The sequence below is a fragment of the Perissodus microlepis genome, chromosome 18 (assembly GCF_051167445.1).
Source record: "Perissodus microlepis isolate ML-2025 ecotype Zambia chromosome 18, ASM5116744v1, whole genome shotgun sequence".
Lineage (NCBI taxonomy): Eukaryota > Metazoa > Chordata > Actinopteri > Cichliformes > Cichlidae > Perissodus > Perissodus microlepis.
The window spans coordinates 25958726-25978063 of NC_140478.1; the positions used below are offsets into that span (position 1 = coordinate 25958726).

Consider the following 19338-nt stretch of genomic DNA (forward strand, 5'->3'; position numbering starts at 1 on the left):
AGCCAGTGAAGGGAAGCCAATATAGGAGAAATATCCTCTCTCTTTCTAGTCCCTGTCAGTACTCTTGCTGCAGCATTTTGGATTAATTGAAGGCTTTTCTGGGAGTTTTTAGGACATCCTGACAATAATGAATTACAGTAGTTCAGCCTGGAAGTAATAAATGCATGAACTAGTTTTTTAGCATCACTCTGAGACAGGATATTTCTAATAAAATAGTTTAGAAATCTATTTCTAAGCCCAGACCCAGGTGACTTGCCAAAATTCAGCAATGGTGCTGCAAATCGCAAACAGATGCACATTTTTTCCCTCGATACCTAGTGGCTGCCTGCAGCACCAAAGGACTTCGTCGGTGACGTCTGCCTCACCCTAGCAGCACCTGTCCCCTGAGTCAGTTGGCCTCATACAAACTCATTATCATGTTCTGTGTTGTGATTTACTTTTGTTTGTGTTTGACAAGTTTTGTTGACTTGCGACATTTGTCACAAACCGTGTCTTAGCTGTTTGTGGAGGTAGACAACTACATGTCATCTGAGTGAGTGAGCACATGAAAACCCTTTGAAGCTATGTCTCGATGTATGCTCAGTCATCCAAGTAAAGAAATCCCAAAAAGTTTATTCCCATACCTCCTGAATCCTACTGTAACTGCTGACTGCACTCATTTAACTGTGTAGTTGTGGAGGCAAACTCACCCTCTACGATGCAGACAACAGACAATAAGTCTTTTTTAAAGTTCTTTTTTTACTGAATATGCCCTACAAAGCAGATTCAAAGCAAGCACATTCATTAGAATTAAAATTTAGATTCAAATAATTTTTGTATTCTCATGTACTAATATTATTTGATTATTATATTAATATAGCACAAGGTTCAGTTATCTTTGTACAAAAATAGAATTGTCTTTCAAGGAGCTTCGTTTTACTTTTTTACTTTGAGTACATTTTAGAGCCTGTACTTTTTCACTTATACTTGAGTAAAGAAATTTCTTCAGTACTTCAACTTTTACTGGAGTATGTTTTAACACAGATATCTGTACTTCCAAAGAGTCTGTGCTTCTGCCATACCTAAAATTTACGTATCTTTACTCTACAGAAGAAAATCTCCACTGCAAAAAAGTTGCCTTAAGAACAATTAAATCAGGGGTTGTCAAGCATAAGGCCTGGGGAACACTCTAATCCAGTGCCACTGCATGGCTGTGGAAAATGTGCAGGAGGGCATAAATTTTGTATTCAACAAGAAAAGAAAATTGTTGAACCTTTTCTGCAATTTTACACATTTATTTCTTACAATTTTAAGTCAAAAGAGTTATGCTGGCAGAGTTGCAATATGATTTTGTTTTAAATCACAAAACAACAAAAACAGCTTCAATACAGTGTCTTTTAATAAGGGAAATATGCTCACAAACACTAATGAGGAATTACAAACGTCACACTAGCTGTGAACACATCCCACACAGTGTCATATAAAGCATTTATCCAATCTGTGTTTCTGTGGAAGGTCAAACTTTGCAAACTTCCAAGCATCCCATCTTCATTCGTTCACCTGACTATAAATTAACAGACTGAGCATGAAATCACTCACCTTAGTGTGATTTCTATGTTAGGCAGCATTCTCACATACACATAATATTATCACAATTTTATTTGATTATTCCAAAAAAGTATGTACAGTCCTATACACCTTACAGATATTCAGGTGCATGCAGGCAAAAGTAGCCCGGCTGTGCCTGTGCCTCTTACTTCCACTTAAACTCTGTTACCAGATTCTAAATATACTGTGCTGGTGCTTATCGTCTGTAGCCTCAAATGCTCAAGCTACATGTCTACATGTTCCATTCAAAGATTTACACAATTTTAAGTGTTCTCATTTAGATACAGTCTGTTAAGTGCATTAAGTTCATTCAACATCGATTTTGTAGAGGAGAAGCCAGTGTATGATTTTCAGAATCAACGTTATTCTTTCCCAGATCGTCTTTTGCTGTGAACTGGGTGCTTTTGGTTCCTGTTTGTTCCGATGATGTTCCCTCAAACAGCTTAGCCATAAAGGCAAAGCCATTATTCTTGATATAGGATTTCCCGGCAAAGGTGTAGAGGACCGGGTTAGCACAGCTGCTGATGAAGGCCAAAGTTGAGGTCACCGCTCGGGTTGACTCAGCCATACCATACAATCTGCAGGAAAGTTAAAGTTGGATATTTCACATTGATGGTGATTGTTTTTATACAGAGTGCCATTATAGCCTCGTCAGACTGACTCAGTACCCCTTAATTATCACCTGCAGTATCAAGACCCTATTAAGACTTTCTCTGAAAAGATGCTTTCCTCCTCTGCATGCCATCTCAACATTGCCTCTCTAATATTACCTCTGTCGGCTTAACCTGATCTGACTCTTTGATGTATTCATTTCTAATTTTGTACATCCTAGTCACATATGACTTCTCATTTGTCAGACCTTAAACCTGCAATTTTGGGTGGCAAGGTGAACATGGTATTCACAGAGAGATTTCTGGAAGTGGTCCTAAACCCCTGCAGTGATTTTCCACAACAGAATCTTGCCTGCTTTTAGTGCAGTGTCACATGAAGCCCGAATATTGAGATTTCTCCAGATTTTGGAATATTTTGATAATATTATATACTGAAGATGGCGGCACATTCAAACTCTTTACAATTATAGTATATTCAGTTTACTGGATGGTAAAAATTAAATCTAGGTGTATGTCACTGCATGCACGGAGACATACCACCAATATCAGCTTTGAATTACAGAGTATTGTTATTACTGGACATAATGCATAAAATGACAATATTGTACTTCACTAACTTTAGCACCATGTTTATGAAAATCTTCAGTTACTCACCGTTTTCTTGTTGCTGAGTCTTTTGGGTACCACGCAGCTGCCACCTTGGGTGGAAAAAAAAAACACCAACCCACTCAGTATTCAATCGAATCCTCAGATAATCGATTTACAAACAGATTTGATGTGGTTATTGGGTTATTGGTAGAGAAGATGCCCTTGCACACCTGTATCATGTTGATGACGTGGTACGGCAACCAGAACAGGCCAAACATTATGACGATAGCCAGGATAAGTTTCTCGCTGCGGACATTTCGTTGAAACCTGGTCTCCCTCAGGCGTTTCAGGATGAGAACGTAGCTGGTTATAATGATTGCATAAGGAATAATGAATCCTGCCACTGTCTCAGTGGTGTACTGAAGCCTCACCTGCATGAGAGGATATAAAGCCATTTCCTTAGAGATTAAATACCTAAGTCATGTCAATGTGGTCTTTGGAGGACTTTTACTTGTAAAGAAGGAATGTTTTACAGAAGAGCATTACTACATTTATGAAGGATCAATGCAAAATGATTTTCAGACTTTTGTGCAGTGCCACTGCTCATGCATCAGGATTTACAGTGTATGGGCTCAAGAGCTTAAAAAACATGCAGTCTGGTGTAATTTGAGTTATTTTAACTACATTTTGAACACTAGTTAAGCTGCAGCTTCCAAGGTCTTAAACACAGTAACAAAGCTTTTCTCTCTCTCTCTCTTTCTCTCTTTCTTTCTTCACCGATTCAGCACTCTATCATGAAATAAACTGATATGAATTAGGAAAGCTGATATCAGCTTGTGCAGATGTTTAAGTTATTAATGCATCTTTATTTCAGAACAAAACAAAAAAAGCCTCAATTTCAGCTAGTTGTTCTGGACCTTTTACTCAATATATGTTATCATGTTCAGTAGCTTACCCACTATTTCTCGGGTTCTCAAATGTACAGATGATTTTTGAAGGAATTTTATGCATGACAATAAATATAGTTATCAAACTAATCAGATCAGTGGCAGAAAGATAGCTAACACAAGTGTACTTACATGTTCAGACAGTGTGTGATTGGGTGCACACACAACTTTTGTTTTGTTTTGAGCAGTAACAGCTCGAAACACCAACGAGGGAATGGAAATGACCATCACGAACATCCACGTGCCTAGGATCACCCTCCTCACAACCTTCCTGGTGATCAGGCGATACAGTGTGTGTGGAAAGACCACGGCCAACAGCCTGTGCACGCTCATCAGGGTTATCAGAAAGATTGACGCATACATGTTGGAGTTGCACAGGTAGAACACAATTTTGCACATGGTGTTACCAAAGACCCACGACTGCATGACCAGGTAGATGATGAAAAAGATGGTGAGAGCCATGAGGAACCCATCAGCACATGCCAAGTTGAGGATGAGGAGGGTGGTGACTGAGCGTTGTTGGCAGCGGGCCAGGATGCTCCAGACAATGAAGAGATTTCCAGGGACACCCAGGAGGAAGACCAAGCTGAGGATGAGGGCACCAATGGCTGTAAAATAGTTATTGCTCACAGCGCTATCTTCTGCCGGTTCAGTGGGAATTGGATTTGTCAGAGGTGGGAGACTCGTGTTACTCATTGTAGAAGAATTTTTGACCCTGAAGGTGGGAAAAAACATTAGAACCTCAAACACAAACTCAGTCAACAGTTTAGTAAACAAAACTAATGACGTCCAAAACACTAAAGTAGCACTTTGATAAATGCTAACTTCAGTTTTCAGCATGGAACTGTCAGGTTACCAGATTGCCACTACAGTATTATTTATTTATTCTTTCATTCATTTATAATTTTTACCCTTTCATGCATGACTTATGACAACCTCAATGTGGATTTTTTAAAGTATTTTTATTCATCTTTAGGCATGAAAAAAATGTATAAATACATAGAATAAATATTTAAGAAAAAAAATCCATATTAAGGTTGTCATAAGTCATGCATGACAGGGTTAAATAATTACAATGAAACGCGTCATACATCTATAGTAACATTGAACGACCGGTGGGTGGCAGGGTATGGAGTGACACATCAGTGTCCAATGTAGTAATTTATGTGCAAATATCGCATCAACACTGACACGAATGCAAGAAAACAGCATTCGAATAGCTGTCCACTCTAGTGACCACTATGCGTGAAAGTGTTAAGATAAGCACCTTAGAAGTACTTTTTCTGGCTCTCCACATGGAACAGAAATTACTTGTCAAGACAGTAACAAGTAATTTCTGGATTAATGCACATTAATCCAGAAATTATCATTGGAGACCATCCAAAACACGTTGTCACCTGCACCGCTAAAGCCTAAATTGTATCTTACTTAATTGATCTGAGCAAATTTATACAAAAATGAAAACAACAAAGTTTGACTTTGGTAAAGTGTGTTTTTTGACATTTACCATCAGCTCTGTACAGTTGGATTTCAGACACTTCCTAAATATGTCTGGTAGATGAATATTGAAACTCTAAAATTTTATCAAACAAATGCACATACGTATTGTATCTCCAACCAGTGATATACTTAGATATTATAAAACATAATTTATAATATAGTTATATATAAAAACAACACCTCATAATTATGTGACTGTATTTTTTCTAGTTGTGAGGTCTGCTAATGTGTAATTTCGGTAATCGGTAAAATGAAACATGAGGTGAAAAATATGAACAAGTGGTTTGAATGGGCATATGATCGAGAGCTCCACACTGACACATAAGTTATAATTAAAAGTGGTATTTCCATTGAATCATCCCTCTGCATTAAAAAAAGAAATTACCTGAAAAGATATAGAAACAGATAGAAAGGTATGTAAGAGGCAAAAAGTGACAGAAATTACTGAACACAGAGTTCTTTGACAATTTGGTTCATTCAATAAAAAAACCCATAATAACCAGATACGGAAGATTAAAAAAATGACTAATACTTTTTTTTAAAGAGGAACGTGTGCTACCCTGACACAGCCTCTAAAATATTTGTATCCAAGCATCTAGCCAACGATTCAGCCCTCAGAGGCAGCGTGCTAAAACACGTTGAAGATTGGCAGCACTGCGTCAAAGAACAGTGTTTCAACATAGTCTTTGATTCAACTTGATTTTTTTTCTTTTTCTTTTTCTCACCTCATTTTTTCACATAGAAAACTGAAGTGCAGATGTCACAGACATTGTCTGAGTCAGTTTTGGACACTGTAGTAAAAAGCATCTGTACACTGACCGCAAAGAAAAAATAAGTGGTGTGATTGTCTTTATCTCATTCAATTTCAAGCATTTCTTTGGGTAGAAAACCCCCCAAAAATGTTGGTTAAAAACTGGGAATCATAAAAGAACTGCAAAGAATGGCAATAACTTTATATGGAAGGGCTCCATAACATGCAGAAGGTTTGTAAACCATTTGGTATGCATTAATTTAAACTTTGAAATTAACCCATGTATCAAAAATATCAAAAGGAGGTCCAAAAGAAAATATGCTAAATGTTCATTTATGATATTACTCACCTTTTTATGGTTTGTTATCTCTCTGTGATGTGTTCCCGAAGTCTGAAGGTGTTCTTGTGAGCTCAGACCATAAAAACCGAACTGAACCCTTTCCTGCCTCGCAGGCTTTAACATGCTGTCAGTGAGGGGAGGGATGCCGAGAGGCATGCCCTTCCTTAAAAGTCACGCTTTTCCGTTTTCTTTCTAAAGCTTTGTATTCATGACCATGTATGAGTGTCGTGTAGAATTTTTCTGTATCTGTGTATCTATGCTAAAACAGAATATGAACTCTGTTATTTTTATATCCATTCTTTAAAAACGGATGTCCCAATGTGATGTACCAGAATGCATTTTTCTGTGTCCGTAGGCACTTTTAACTCCAAGCTAAGTGTTGTGCAATGAAAAGCACCCGGGGGGTTAGATGATTCAAAAGACTTTCCTGTGTCATGTATGCTGGGCACACAAGCGCAAACACGCATTTAGAGATCACACACACAACAGCAAAACCTACTTGTTCATACAAGGCTCTGTCACTGACGAAGATGCTACTCTTCACAATATAAAACAAAATGAAACAAGACAAAACAAAACAAAGAAATGTGTTAATATTTTTTAATAATATTCCAACAGCCGTAAAAAAAATAGATTTTTTAAATAATTAAAACACAGAAACTTTCTGTACTTTTACATTACAGTAAATCAAAACTTAAAGGAATGTCACTTTACATTTACATAAAATCTTGTGGATTTTTAAAGACTTTTTTTCTTCAATCTCGAAAATATGTACCAGGAGCCTGCTGGAAGTGTTATTCTCTTTTTCACTTTTGGCTGGGATTTATCTTGAATCTGATGAATTAGATGAATTACAAAAAAACAAACAAACAACCATATGAAAGAGTAATCAATAACTTAGCTTTGATTCCACTGCAATATACCTTTCCCCCTAAGCACCTGGTGTGCATTTATTGTCAGCATCTCCCCCTGTCCTTTGCCTTGCCCTCCCTCCCTCCTCCCCCATTTAATAAACAAATCAATGTAAAATTTGCACATTGAGCACCATCAGGCGAACATCATTATATTAACAGATGGCATAAATCACAGATATTTTAAAATAAGAATAAAATGAAATAACAGAAATACATATGATTCAAAATTTTCAGCGAATTGTCTATTTAAATGTGTAAAATGCATTGAGTGGTGAGTAAGTCTAGAAAATTCCCAGTCCAATTATGGGCTGAAGAAATATAGCAGCAATTCAATTCAATTCAATTCAATTTTATTTATATAGCGCCAAATCACAACAAAAGTCGCCTCAAGGCGCTTCATAGATACAGAGAAAAACCCAACAATCATATGACCCCCTATGAGCAAGCACTTTGGCGACAGTGGGAAGGAAAAACTCCCTTTTAACAGGAAGAAACCTCCGGCAGAACCAGGCTCAGGGAGGGGCGGCCATCTGCTGCGACCGGTTGGGGTGAGAGAAGGAAGACAGGATAAAAGACATGCTGTGGAAGAGAGACAGAGGTTAATAACAGATATGATTCAATGCAGAGAGGTCTATTAATACATAGTGAGTGAGAAAGGTGACTGGAAAGGAAAAACTCAATGCATCTTGGGAATCCCCCGGCAGCCTACGTCTATTGCAGCATAACTAAGGGAGGATTCAGGGTCACCTGGTCCAGCCCTAACTATATGCTTTAGCAAAAAGGAAAGTTTTAAGCCTAATCTTAAAAGTAGAGATAGTTTCTGTCTCCCGAATCCAAACTGGAAGCTGGTTCCACAGAAGAGGGGCCTGAAAACTGAAGGCTCTGCCTCCCATTCTACTTTTAAATACTCTAGGAACAACAAGTAGGCCTGCAGAGCGAGAGCGAAGTGCTCTAATAGGGTGATATGGTACTACAAGGTCATTAAGATAAGATGGGGCCTGATTATTTAAGACCTTGTATGTGAGGAGCAGGATTTTGAATTCAATTCTGGATTTAACAGGAAGCCAATGAAGGGAAGCCAAAACAGGAGAAATATGCTCTCTCCTTCTAGTCCCTGTCAGTACTCTTGCTGCAGCATTTTGGATTAGCTGAAGGCTTTTCAGTGAGTTTTTTGGACATCCTAATAATAATGAATCACAGTAGTCCAGCCTGGAAGTAATAAATGCATGAACTAGTTTTTCAGCGTCACTCTGAGACAGGATATTTCTAATTTTAGAGATGCTGCGCAAATGGAAGAAAGCAGTCTTACATATTTGTTTAATATGTGCGTGATGCAATGAAAGCTGGCCTTGACATAATTTATAAAACTGCTTTGGACCACATCTAAAATCTTTGAAAGTCAGCTGTATCTCAAAATGTCTAAAAATTTCAAGTTACTCCAAAGTTTGAGACAATAAGACAATTTTTTAAAATTTAATTTGAAATATGTGCTAATAATTTATATTTTTGAGTTTGCGCCACCTGGCATTTTTTTTTAATTTAACTTTATTCTATTCATACTCATAGCTTTTCTCATGTATTGTGTTGAGATCCTCACTCGATTTCTCCGATCCTTTTGTTACTCAGCTGGAAAAAATAAACACTATTGAGGGTCACCTTCTTTTGCTGTACCGTCATTCAAAGGGCCGCAGGCCTTTGCTTTACAGCCCTTCAAAGGGCCCTATGCTTCTGTTCTACAGCCATGTAAAGGGCTGCACACGCCGTGAAGCAGTACAGTGTGCAGTGTTCAATTTACCCTACAAAATAGATTCATCATTTATCATGTAGAAAAACTGAGATGTACAGATGAAATTGTGATACTTTTTTAATATCAAAATATCTCAGGTTTTAAATGTGTAATTAAACTGACAGAAGGGTGATACTGACCGGTTATGCTCCAAGCCAGAAGTTGTGATTTTGTGCTACATACATGAACTGAACTGAACTGAATTGCTCTAGCCCACTTAACATCACAGAAAGATGAATTAGATGAATTACATTAAATCATGTACCAACTGTCAACAAAACATTAGCAACACGTTTTCAGACAGTACGTAACATTTAGCAAAAGCCCAAAGTCAGCCTGTGGATCCCACAGAGGCATTTCCCTCTGGACAAGCAAGGCAAGTGCTTGAGAAGGCAAGCTCCATGTTTTAAGTACATAGGTTCATTGAATTGCTTTTAATCATTAGTCTAATTTTTGTAGTGCTGTGTTGTTGCACTTCAAATTGTTGTTGCAGAAAGCTGTTACAGTTTTTTTTTTAAACCAAAAATAATAAGGCAGCTGATGTATTTATAGTAAATACAATTTTGTTGTTCTATTTTGTTAATTTTAGTTGGCCTATGACATTCAGTATCCTAGTTAATATTGTAATGTTCACATATGCTCTCAAGAACCAGACATTTTGATCTCACCACAGTTTATTGTGTAGGTAGAGGAACACAGGCTGTTAACCCCTAAGACAGACCTCCGGTATAACTCCTCTCCAGCTCCAACAAGAACTCCCTTTCTCTTCCTGCACACACTCACTGACATTTCCTGCTGCACAACCAAACATGTCTCTTAAAGAAACAACAACAGTGCACACAGGTAGTCAACCTGTCACAGTAGAATAGCCTTTAACAATTATTACAATATTATATCACACTGAATATCAAGTGTAAATCAATCCCAGGCACACTTGCAGCTGAACTTACTACCAATTCAGATTAAAGTCATAGATGGGTTAAACATTCCAGGCTGGCAATAAGATGATGCAAACAACACTGCTGCAACTGTGCAGCTCTTTGAGGTTTTGTATATTGCTTGTCTGTGTGGCCATGTGGTCTGTGTGGGGAGATGCTGACTTTGCTAAATATTATTTGAATTATTTTTCTGCAAGTGTGCAAATTGTTTTCTGATTTTTTGTAATCTACAGTGCTAAAGCTCAATCTAACAACAACAAAAAGTTCTCACATCTAGTTTCACAAGCATATTTATAATGGAACATTAGAAAATGAAATAAGATAATAGTAGGTGTGTGAATGATCACTAAGCAGTATTACTGACAGTAATAGAAGGCCCCAAAAACCTAATTTTGATTAGGCCTGCCTTGAGGAATACTTCACAATGTCTCCTCTGAGCCGAACTTTTTTTCTCCTCCCTGCAAGTCATCACTTACACTTGTTTTCTCTCTCTCATGACCCTCTTAGACTACGTCCTAGGCCCACCTAGGCTACATCACTCTTTGTCAGCTCATTTTATATAGTTATATCATTATAAATCAACCTACTGAGCTTTATGGCAATTTTGTGAGTCTGCCTTTTGGGTACAGCCATTTACAATTCTTAACAGTTGCATTTAAAAAACACACACACACATCACATGAACACATCCCACACAGTGTCATATAAACCATTCAATCTGTGTCTCTGTGTAAGGCCAAACTTCGCAAATTTCCCCAACCGTCCCATCTTCATTCATTCACCTGACTATAAATGAACACACTAAGCATGAAAACACTCAGCTGAGTCTGCTTTCTATGTTAGGTAGCATTCTCACATACACATAATGTGACACACACAAAAAAGTATGTACAGTCCTATACACTTTACAGATATTCAGGTGCATGCAGGCAAAAGTAGCCCGGCTGTCTCTGTGCCTCTGACTTTCACTTAAACTCTGTTATCAGATTCTAAATATACTGTGCTGGTGCTTATCGTCTGTAGCCTCAAATGCTCAAGCTACATATTCCATTTAAAGATTTACACAATTTTAAATGTTCTCATTTATATACAGTCTGTTAAGTGCATTAAGTTCATTCAACATCGATTTTGTTGAGTAGAAGCCAGTGTATGATTTTCAGAATCAACGTTATTCTTTCCCAGATCGTCTTTTGCTGTGAACTGGGTGGTTTTGGTTCCTGTTTGTTCCGATGATGTTCCCTCAAACAGCTTAGCCATAAAGGCAAAGCCATTATTCTTGATATAGGATTTCCCAGCAAAGGTGTAGAGGACCGGGTTAGCACAGCTGCTGATGAAGGCCAAAGCTGAGGTCACCGCTCGGGTTAAGTCGGCAAAATCCTGCAATCTGCAGGCAAGAAAGTTAAAGTTGGATTTTTCACATTGATGGTGATTGTTTTTGTACAGACTGACTCAAGTACCCCTTAATCATCACCTGCAGTATCAAGACATATTGAGACCTTCCATAAAAAGATGCTTTCTGAGTCTTTTTATTATTATTCTTTTGGCTTCTCCCTTCAGGGGGAGAACCGCATAATCCCCAGGGATAATTAAAGTATTCTCATTCTGAATTTTCTCTGCAGTCTTTTCCTCCTTCCTGGCAGCTCCTTATTGCATATCTGTTATCCAGTTTACCTACTACTCCTCCTCTGCACATGTCCAGAGGAGGAGTCTCAACTAGGGGTGGTTTCGATAATTGAATTTCAGATTAAAATCGGAAAATTAACATTTTAGCTTGAATAAAGTGATATTGATTCATTAAATCCTGAGTCGACTTTTAAATATACATGTATTTTGCCAGAAATGCCAGAATCTCAGGTTAAAACTCACAAAACTATTTCAACAACCACCAAACAGCTAAAAAAGCAAGTGAGAGCAGGTAAATGGATTCCACACAAAGATGTAAACACAATGCGCAGAGCCGATGCTTCAGAATCTGTGAGATGTCAGCTTTCTCACCCATTGGGGCTGAAAGCCGAGAGCTCACACATTCTGAAGCTGCAGGTTTTGTCACTCTCCAAACTAAATTGACTGGCAGCAAAAGAAGATCAAAACTATGCTTCACGTTTCATAAACATCGCCATTAATTCGCTCTGACTTTTGCTGTTTTGCTTCCACCACAATAAAATCACAATTCCTGCACAGCTCTCTCTCTCTTGCTCTCTCTCAGTGTACTTCAAGAACAGTTTCCCATTTCGCACCAGTCTACCATTGTTTACAGCATTGTCGGCTGCTGTTTTTTTTTTTTTTTTTTAAAGTGTCTCTAATAAACCCTCTGTATCTTTGCACTCCTTCACTTCAGCAGCATCAGTAATGTTCATATACTGATTTGTGCTTTTCTTCCATTTTTGATCTACTGCAGAATATTTTTAAGGTTATCTGCTATAAAAAGCCAGGCCAGGAAACTCTCCTTAATCTTTTTCTGTGTTTTACACCTCTGATGAAGTCTCACAAGTGCCAGTACTGATAAATGATCAGAATTATAATATCTCTGACTGTCTGGGTCAAAATTGAATTGGATTGAATCGAATCGAATCATGGATCGAATTGAATCGGGACCTTGTGAATCGGAATCGAATCGAGTCTAGAAATCAGTGACGATACCCAGCTCTGTCTCTTGTTTGTTAGAGCTTCAACCTTTTGGATGGTAAGGTGAACATGGTATTCACAGAGAGATTTCTGGAAGTGGTCCTAAACCCCTGCAGTGATTTTCCACAACAGAATCCTGCCTGCTTTTAGTGCAGTGTCACATGAAGCCCAAATATTGAGATTTCTCCAGATTTTGGAATATTTTGATAATATTATATACTGAAGATGGCGGCACATTCAAACTCTTTACAATTATAGTATATTCAGTTTACTGGATGGTAAAAATTAAATCTAGGTGTATGTCACTGCATGCACGGAGACATACCACCAATATCAGCTTTGAATTACAGAGTATTGTTATTACTGGACATAATGCATAAAATGACAATATTGTACTTCACTAACTTTAGCACCACGTTTATGAAAATCTTCAGTTACTCACCGTTTTCTTGTTGCTGTGTCGTTTGGGTACCACGCAGCTGCCACCTTGGGTGGAAAAAAAAAACACCAACCCACTCAGTATTCAATCGAATCCTCAGATAATCGATTTACAAACAGATTTGATGTGGTTATTGGGTTATTGGTAGAGAAGATGCCCTTGCACACCTGTATCATGTTGATGATGTGGTACGGCAACCAGAACAGGCCAAACATTATGACGATAGCCAGGATAAGTTTCTCGCTGCGGACATTTCGTTGAAACCTGGTCTCCCTCAGGCGTTTCAGGATGAGAACGTAGCTGGTTATAATGATTGCATAAGGAATAATGAATCCTGCCACTGTCTGAAAGGCGTACTCAAACCTCACCTGCACATGAGAGGATATAAAGAAAAGCTGTTTCCTTAGATATTAAATGAAAAACAAAGAAATAGAGCCAAAATTATGAAACTGTTTAAACTGATCAACTTCTCTGGTTCTTTTTTGTCAAATGAGAGGACAAAATGAAACATCTGAAGACCTAAAACCAAGTAATGTTGTTATGGTCTTTGATCTGAAAAGGGCCATTCTGCAAAATTAATCATTTTACTTTATGTAGTTTTAGAATATTTTGATTCGAAGGAATGTTTTACAGAAGAGCATTACTACATTTATGAAGGATCAATGCAAAAATGATTTTCAGACTTTTGTGCAGTGCCACTGCTCATGCATCAGGATTTACAGTGTATGGGCTCAAGGGCTTAAAAAACGTGCAGTCTGGTGTAATTTTAGTTATTTTAACTACATTTTGAACACTAGTTAAGCTGCAGCTTTCAAGGCCTTAAACACAGTAACAAACACATCTGCAATATTTCTTTCCTCTCAGTTTCAGATAGTGTGTTCCTGTTAAAATAGGCAAATGATTTAGCTGTCTAATTGTTCATGAAATCATATCTAATAAAATGTAGAGTATTATAAAATGGTATTACCATTTTTTTTTTGACACGGTAGTTTTTATCAATAGTTACAGTTTAAACACAGAGATATACTACATTTCAGGAGAAATAAACAAACAACCAAAATATCCTCCTTTAATCTGAGAATGTAAGTCATTTTTTCCATTGCGTAGATTTCCCCAACAACATTTAACCAGTCTTTTAAAGAACCATTTTTTCTTTTATTAATTAAGTCATGAATGAAGAATTCTGGCCCTTTTGCTCAAAGCGTGATCATGTTCAATACCTCATTCACTATTTCACGGGCTCTCACATGCAGAAGGTTTTTAGAAGGCATTTTGATGATGGAAAAAAATATGGTTATGAATCTAATCTGATTAGTGGCAGACAGATAACCAACACAAGTGTACTTACATGTCTTCGCAGTGTGTGATTGGATGCACACACATATGTTGTTTGATTCATATCATCAGTTTCTTTTTTCACATCTCGAAACACCAACGAGGGAATGGAAATGGCCATCACTAGCACCCACGTGCCTAGGAGCACCCTCTTCACAACCTTCCTGGTGATCAGGTGATACAGTGTGTGTGGAAAGACCACGGCCAACAGCCTGTTCACGCTCATCAGGGTTATCAGAAAGACTGATGCATACATGTTGGAGTTGCACAGGTAGAACACAATTTTGCACATGGTGTTACCAAAGACCCACGACTGCATGACCAGGTAGATGATGAAAAAGATGGAGAGAGCCATGAGGAACCCATCAGCACATGCCAAGTTGAGGATGAGGAGGGTGGTGACTGAGCGTTGTCGGCAGCGGGCCAGGATGCTCCAGACAATGAAGAGATTTCCAGGGACACCCAGGAGGAAGACCAAGCTGAAGATGAGGGCACCAATGGCTGTGGAATAGTCATTTTTCACAGCATTTTCCTCATCAGGGTCAGGAGTGGGGTTTGGGCCAGTCAGGAATGAGACACTTATGTCGTTCATGCTAGATGAACTTTTGAACCTGAAAGAAAAACCCATTGGTTTTCTTTGACTCTCCAATTGAAACATGAATTACTAGTCAAAAAAGAGCTTCAATATACATACTTAACAGACATATTCCCTACATGCACTTATAAAGCTTGGGTTTTCTCTAATCCACATAGAGTCAAAAGTATATGCAGAGTCAAATATATATGTACACCTCCACTAATATTTGTTTAAATATCCCTTAGCAAGTTTCACCTCAACCAAGGCTTTTGCTAGCCATTAACAAGCTTCTAGTATAATTGTGGATAGCTATCTGATCATTCTTCTTGGCATAAATAGTAGAGTTAATTTAAATTGGTGGATTTTTTGGTATAGACACAACTTTTAAGCAGAGATCAAAAAAATTCAGTAGCGTTGTGGTCAGAGATTTGGGGAAACCAGTCCCATCACGCTGTGTTTTCTCCACGCTCCAAGTTCCCTGTGTTCCCAGTAGGGCTGCCACAATTAGTTGACTAGTCACGATCACATCGACTATCAAAATCGCGACGACAAATTTAATAGTCAATGCGTCGTCTTGTAAGATCCTGAAAGACGCAGGAATAATTACAGTGGAACCCCGACTTACGAAATTAATTTGTTCCCGAGGGTCCTTCGCAGGGCTAACACAGAGAGACAGACAACCATTTGCACTCACACCTATGGGCAATGTAGACTAATCAATTAACCTATCCCCACAAACTGCATGTCTTTGGACAGTGGGAGGAAGCCGGAGTACCCGGAGGGAACCCACGCAAACACGGGGAGAACATGCAAACTCCACACAGAAAAAACACAGCCTGATGGTGGAATTGAACGCAGGACCTTCCTGCTATGCAGCAGCAGTACTAACCACCCTTCCACTGTGCTGCCTCATTAGTTAATGCTGCAATCTTAAATATGATCAACCTATCTCTAATAATTGGTACCACAGGCCTTCAAGCTGTCACTAATTAAACCATTACTTAAAAAGCCATCTCTAGCTGTCTTAGGCCTTCCTTTGATCTAAAAACGTTTTGAAAGAGTAGCTGTTGAACAGCTGACAGATCATCTGCAGAGGAATGGTTTCTTTGAAGAGTTTCACTCATCTCTGTGCTTGTTCTGCTAGACCTCAGTGCAGCGTTCGATACTGTAGACCATAATACTTTATTACAGTGATAAGAGCATGCTGTATATATATTAAAGTACTGTGCTGCAGTGGTTTGAATCATATTTATCTAATAGACTCCAAATTGTTCATGTAAATAGAGAGTTCTCTTCACACACTAAGGTTAATTATGGAGTTCCGCAGGGTTCAGTGCTAGGACCAATTCTGTTTACATTATACACGCGTCCTTTATCCGGTATCATCAGAAAGAATCGCATACAGTTTCACTGCAATGCAGATGACACCTAACTTTCTCTTTCCATGAAGCCAGATGATACACACCAATTAGTTAAACTGCGGGAATGTCTTAAAGATATAAAGACCTGGATGACCTCTAATTTTTTGCTTCTAAATTCAGATAAAACTGAGGTGATGTACTTGGCCCTAAAAATCTTAGATCTAACCAGATTCTTAGAGCTGGATCAGGTGACCCTGAATCCTCCCTTTGTTAGGTTGCAATAGGCGTAGGATGTTGAAGGATTGCCATGATTCATGGGAAGTATTTCTTCTTCAGTCATCTTTTTCTACATCTTTTTGTACAGAAATAACTGAAAATAAAAACAATTGTTGGCTCACTCCTTACTACTGTACTGCAGCCTTTAAATTATTTACATCCAAGGCTCTAGCCAATGATTCAGCATAATCTCATAAACAGCATGCTAAAACGCACCAAACATTGATACTAACAGCAAATACTGCATCGAAGAGCATTATTTCAACAGTCTTTGGTTCACATTGAAGTTTTTTTCCTTACTTGTGTCACTACAGTCTCTCACTGGAAGTGCAGTACAAGCAGTTGGCTTCTGAGTCAATTTTGCACACTGTAGTAAAAGCCTTTGTGTATCTGTGCACACTGACCACAAATAAATAAATACATAAATACATAAACGTGAGTGATGGAAGTTTATGGGTTCAGAAGTTGGTCATCATATCATGACATGATGAGAAGAAGTAATTTATTTTCAGGCATTTGAGAACGAAATAAACGAGATGAAAAATTATCATCTACTTTAGAAAGTCTGAAAAGTAAAGAACTGCGAAAAAGCCAATAAATGTGCATCTAAGCATTCCGATAATGTGATGGGTTTTAAAAAACATGTTATTTTGTATCAATAACTGACTTCAGAAAAATTATTTTAAGATTTTTTTAGCTTTGAAATAAATTCACTTGTCAAAAAAATAACAGGTGGTCCAAAAAAACAGGTGCTAAGTGTTTTTATTTATAATCCACTCACCTTTTCACGATGTATTTTCTCTTTGTGATATGTATATCGTTCAAATATCCGCTGCTCACCAGCCCTGACAGTGCTCCTGTGAGCTCAAACTATAACATCTCGCCTCGCGGGTTGTAACATGCTGTGGTTTAAGGGAGCGCTTCAGAGAGGCGTGTCCTTCAACTCTCTCGCTCCCCTTTTCTGTCGAAACCTTTATATTATCTCGATGTATGATTGTTCTGGGATTTTTTTTCTGTGCTAAAACAGAGTCTTCACTCTGTTATTATCTATAAAAAAGCATGCATTCTTTAAGATAACATGTTCCAGTGTGAGGTACCATAATGCATTTCTCTGTTTCCTGAGACGCTTTTCACCCTGAGTCAATTGTTATTAAAAGCACCCGAGGCGTATAGATAAAATTTAAAAGCTTGCATTTTAGAGAATAGACACGCATAAGCAAAACATTCTTGTTCATACAAGTCTCTGTCACTGACAGGAATGCAGCTTTCCATGAAACGGGGAAGAGAGAAACTTTGGAGAAGCCCAACCCGCTCACGGACTGAGTGAATGACGGGTTTTTTTTCCTTTTCTTTTACTTCCAGGAATTCCAGATTATGCATGTCTACCTTTAGTGAAGCCATGTTTCTCGTAATTATCTGCTCTAAGCTGTTGAAATGGAGAAACCACATGTGCAAACCACAATCAATCAGATAACCTCAAATGCAACCACTAAACAAAATAAACAAACAAACAAAAATACTCGTTTTACTTTTCAAAAAGCTGTTCAATTAACGATTTTTCTACACTGGACTTCATCTGACAACCAAAGTAGCTCAACTGAGGGTGGCTACGTTAACATCCTGTTACTATATCAGTGTTGTCACATCTCCTGAGCTCTCGTCGTCAGTATCGATGTGTCAACCGTAACCACTGTGGTGATTACATCTTTCGTCAAACTCAGATGTCACACAGGTCTCAAGCACCGAGTTTATCCTGCTTGTGCCGGCTTTGTGGTCTAGTTAGTGCCACCACTGAAGAAACTAGTTTGATCCTGCCTGTCTTGGCTTAAAACAGTTACATTTCCTGGTCAAATAAAGTTTTAAAAATGTGATTTGTGAGAGTGATTCTATAGATTTTTGACGTTTTTTTGGATTTTGAAACATGATTTATTTACATTAGCTCAACCTAAATATCAAAAAATGGGTAAATAACACCAAAATAACCTGGACTGGAAACTGGCATTCCATCATTTTGATACAAATTGTCAAAATGATGGGTAAAAGACTTTAAGTGTTCAGGAAGATTAGAAAAGTTCCAGTCCCAAAAGTCCAAGAAAGACCAAACAATTCATTATTTGGAAACATGTCAATAATATTTGGAGTGTATATTAATTAAAGGAGGGGGCTCTGATTGTAGCAGTGCGAGGTGGTCTTAAAATAACTGAGAATGGATAAAATGTTTTATAGAAATTGAAATGGTAAATATGCTTGATAGTTTATTTTAAGAGAAAAGTGAGGAAGTGGTTCAGTTTCCCAGCATGCCATTCTTCAAGATGAAATTAGTTCATTCATTATATGTATTTAGTGTATTTAGCGGTTCCCTTATTCAGGTTTGTTTGCACCACTGAATAAAATGAAAAAGAGGGGGAAAAACCAGACATTCATTTCCTGCCTGGGGAGTTTGATGCTCTAGTTTGATATTATCCTACATCAGTTTACAGTGAAAATGTGTTTATGTAAACAAAAATCAGACAGCGGGTGAAATTTTCTCACTTTTTCTTATGTATTATTTCTCTTGGTGTCACAGGTTTAAAATTCAGTCTGATGGTAGGATACTTTGTGTCTTTTAAGTGTGTCATGCATTCATGTCAAGAATAAATTAAGGTAAATCTCAAAAACAGTGGACTTTTATAGTGCAGATGTATTTTAGCAAAATCTCTGTCCATGTTTAAAAGCTTTCAACATGTTTAAAACAAGCCAAATGTAATAATTCTAAGGAATTCT

At 37.9% G+C, this 19338-nt stretch overlaps 2 protein-coding genes across 2 annotated transcripts; both read right to left on the reverse strand.

Annotated features, from left to right (window-relative positions):
• Window positions 1–1101: 1101 nt before the first annotated feature.
• Window positions 1102–6415, reverse strand: LOC146367998 (leukotriene B4 receptor 1-like). The gene is made up of 5 exons (XM_084913416.1): window positions 6334–6415; window positions 3866–4448; window positions 3017–3217; window positions 2853–2896; window positions 1102–2165 (listed from the first exon to the last, which is right to left on the reverse strand). The coding sequence occupies exons 2-5, from the start codon at window positions 4427–4429 to the stop codon at window positions 1898–1900; spliced, it is 1077 nt and encodes a 358-aa protein (XP_084769542.1). The 5' UTR covers window positions 4430–4448; window positions 6334–6415; the 3' UTR covers window positions 1102–1897.
• A 1108-nt stretch (window positions 6416–7523) lies between these two features.
• On the reverse strand, window positions 7524–17440 carry LOC146367999 (leukotriene B4 receptor 1-like). The gene is made up of 5 exons (XM_084913406.1): window positions 17357–17440; window positions 14375–14972; window positions 13194–13394; window positions 13030–13073; window positions 7524–11346 (listed from the first exon to the last, which is right to left on the reverse strand). Exons 2-5 carry the CDS (start codon window positions 14951–14953, stop codon window positions 11079–11081), a joined length of 1092 nt encoding a protein of 363 aa, XP_084769532.1. The 5' UTR covers window positions 14954–14972; window positions 17357–17440; the 3' UTR covers window positions 7524–11078.
• Between the last annotated feature and the right edge of the window lie 1898 nt (window positions 17441–19338).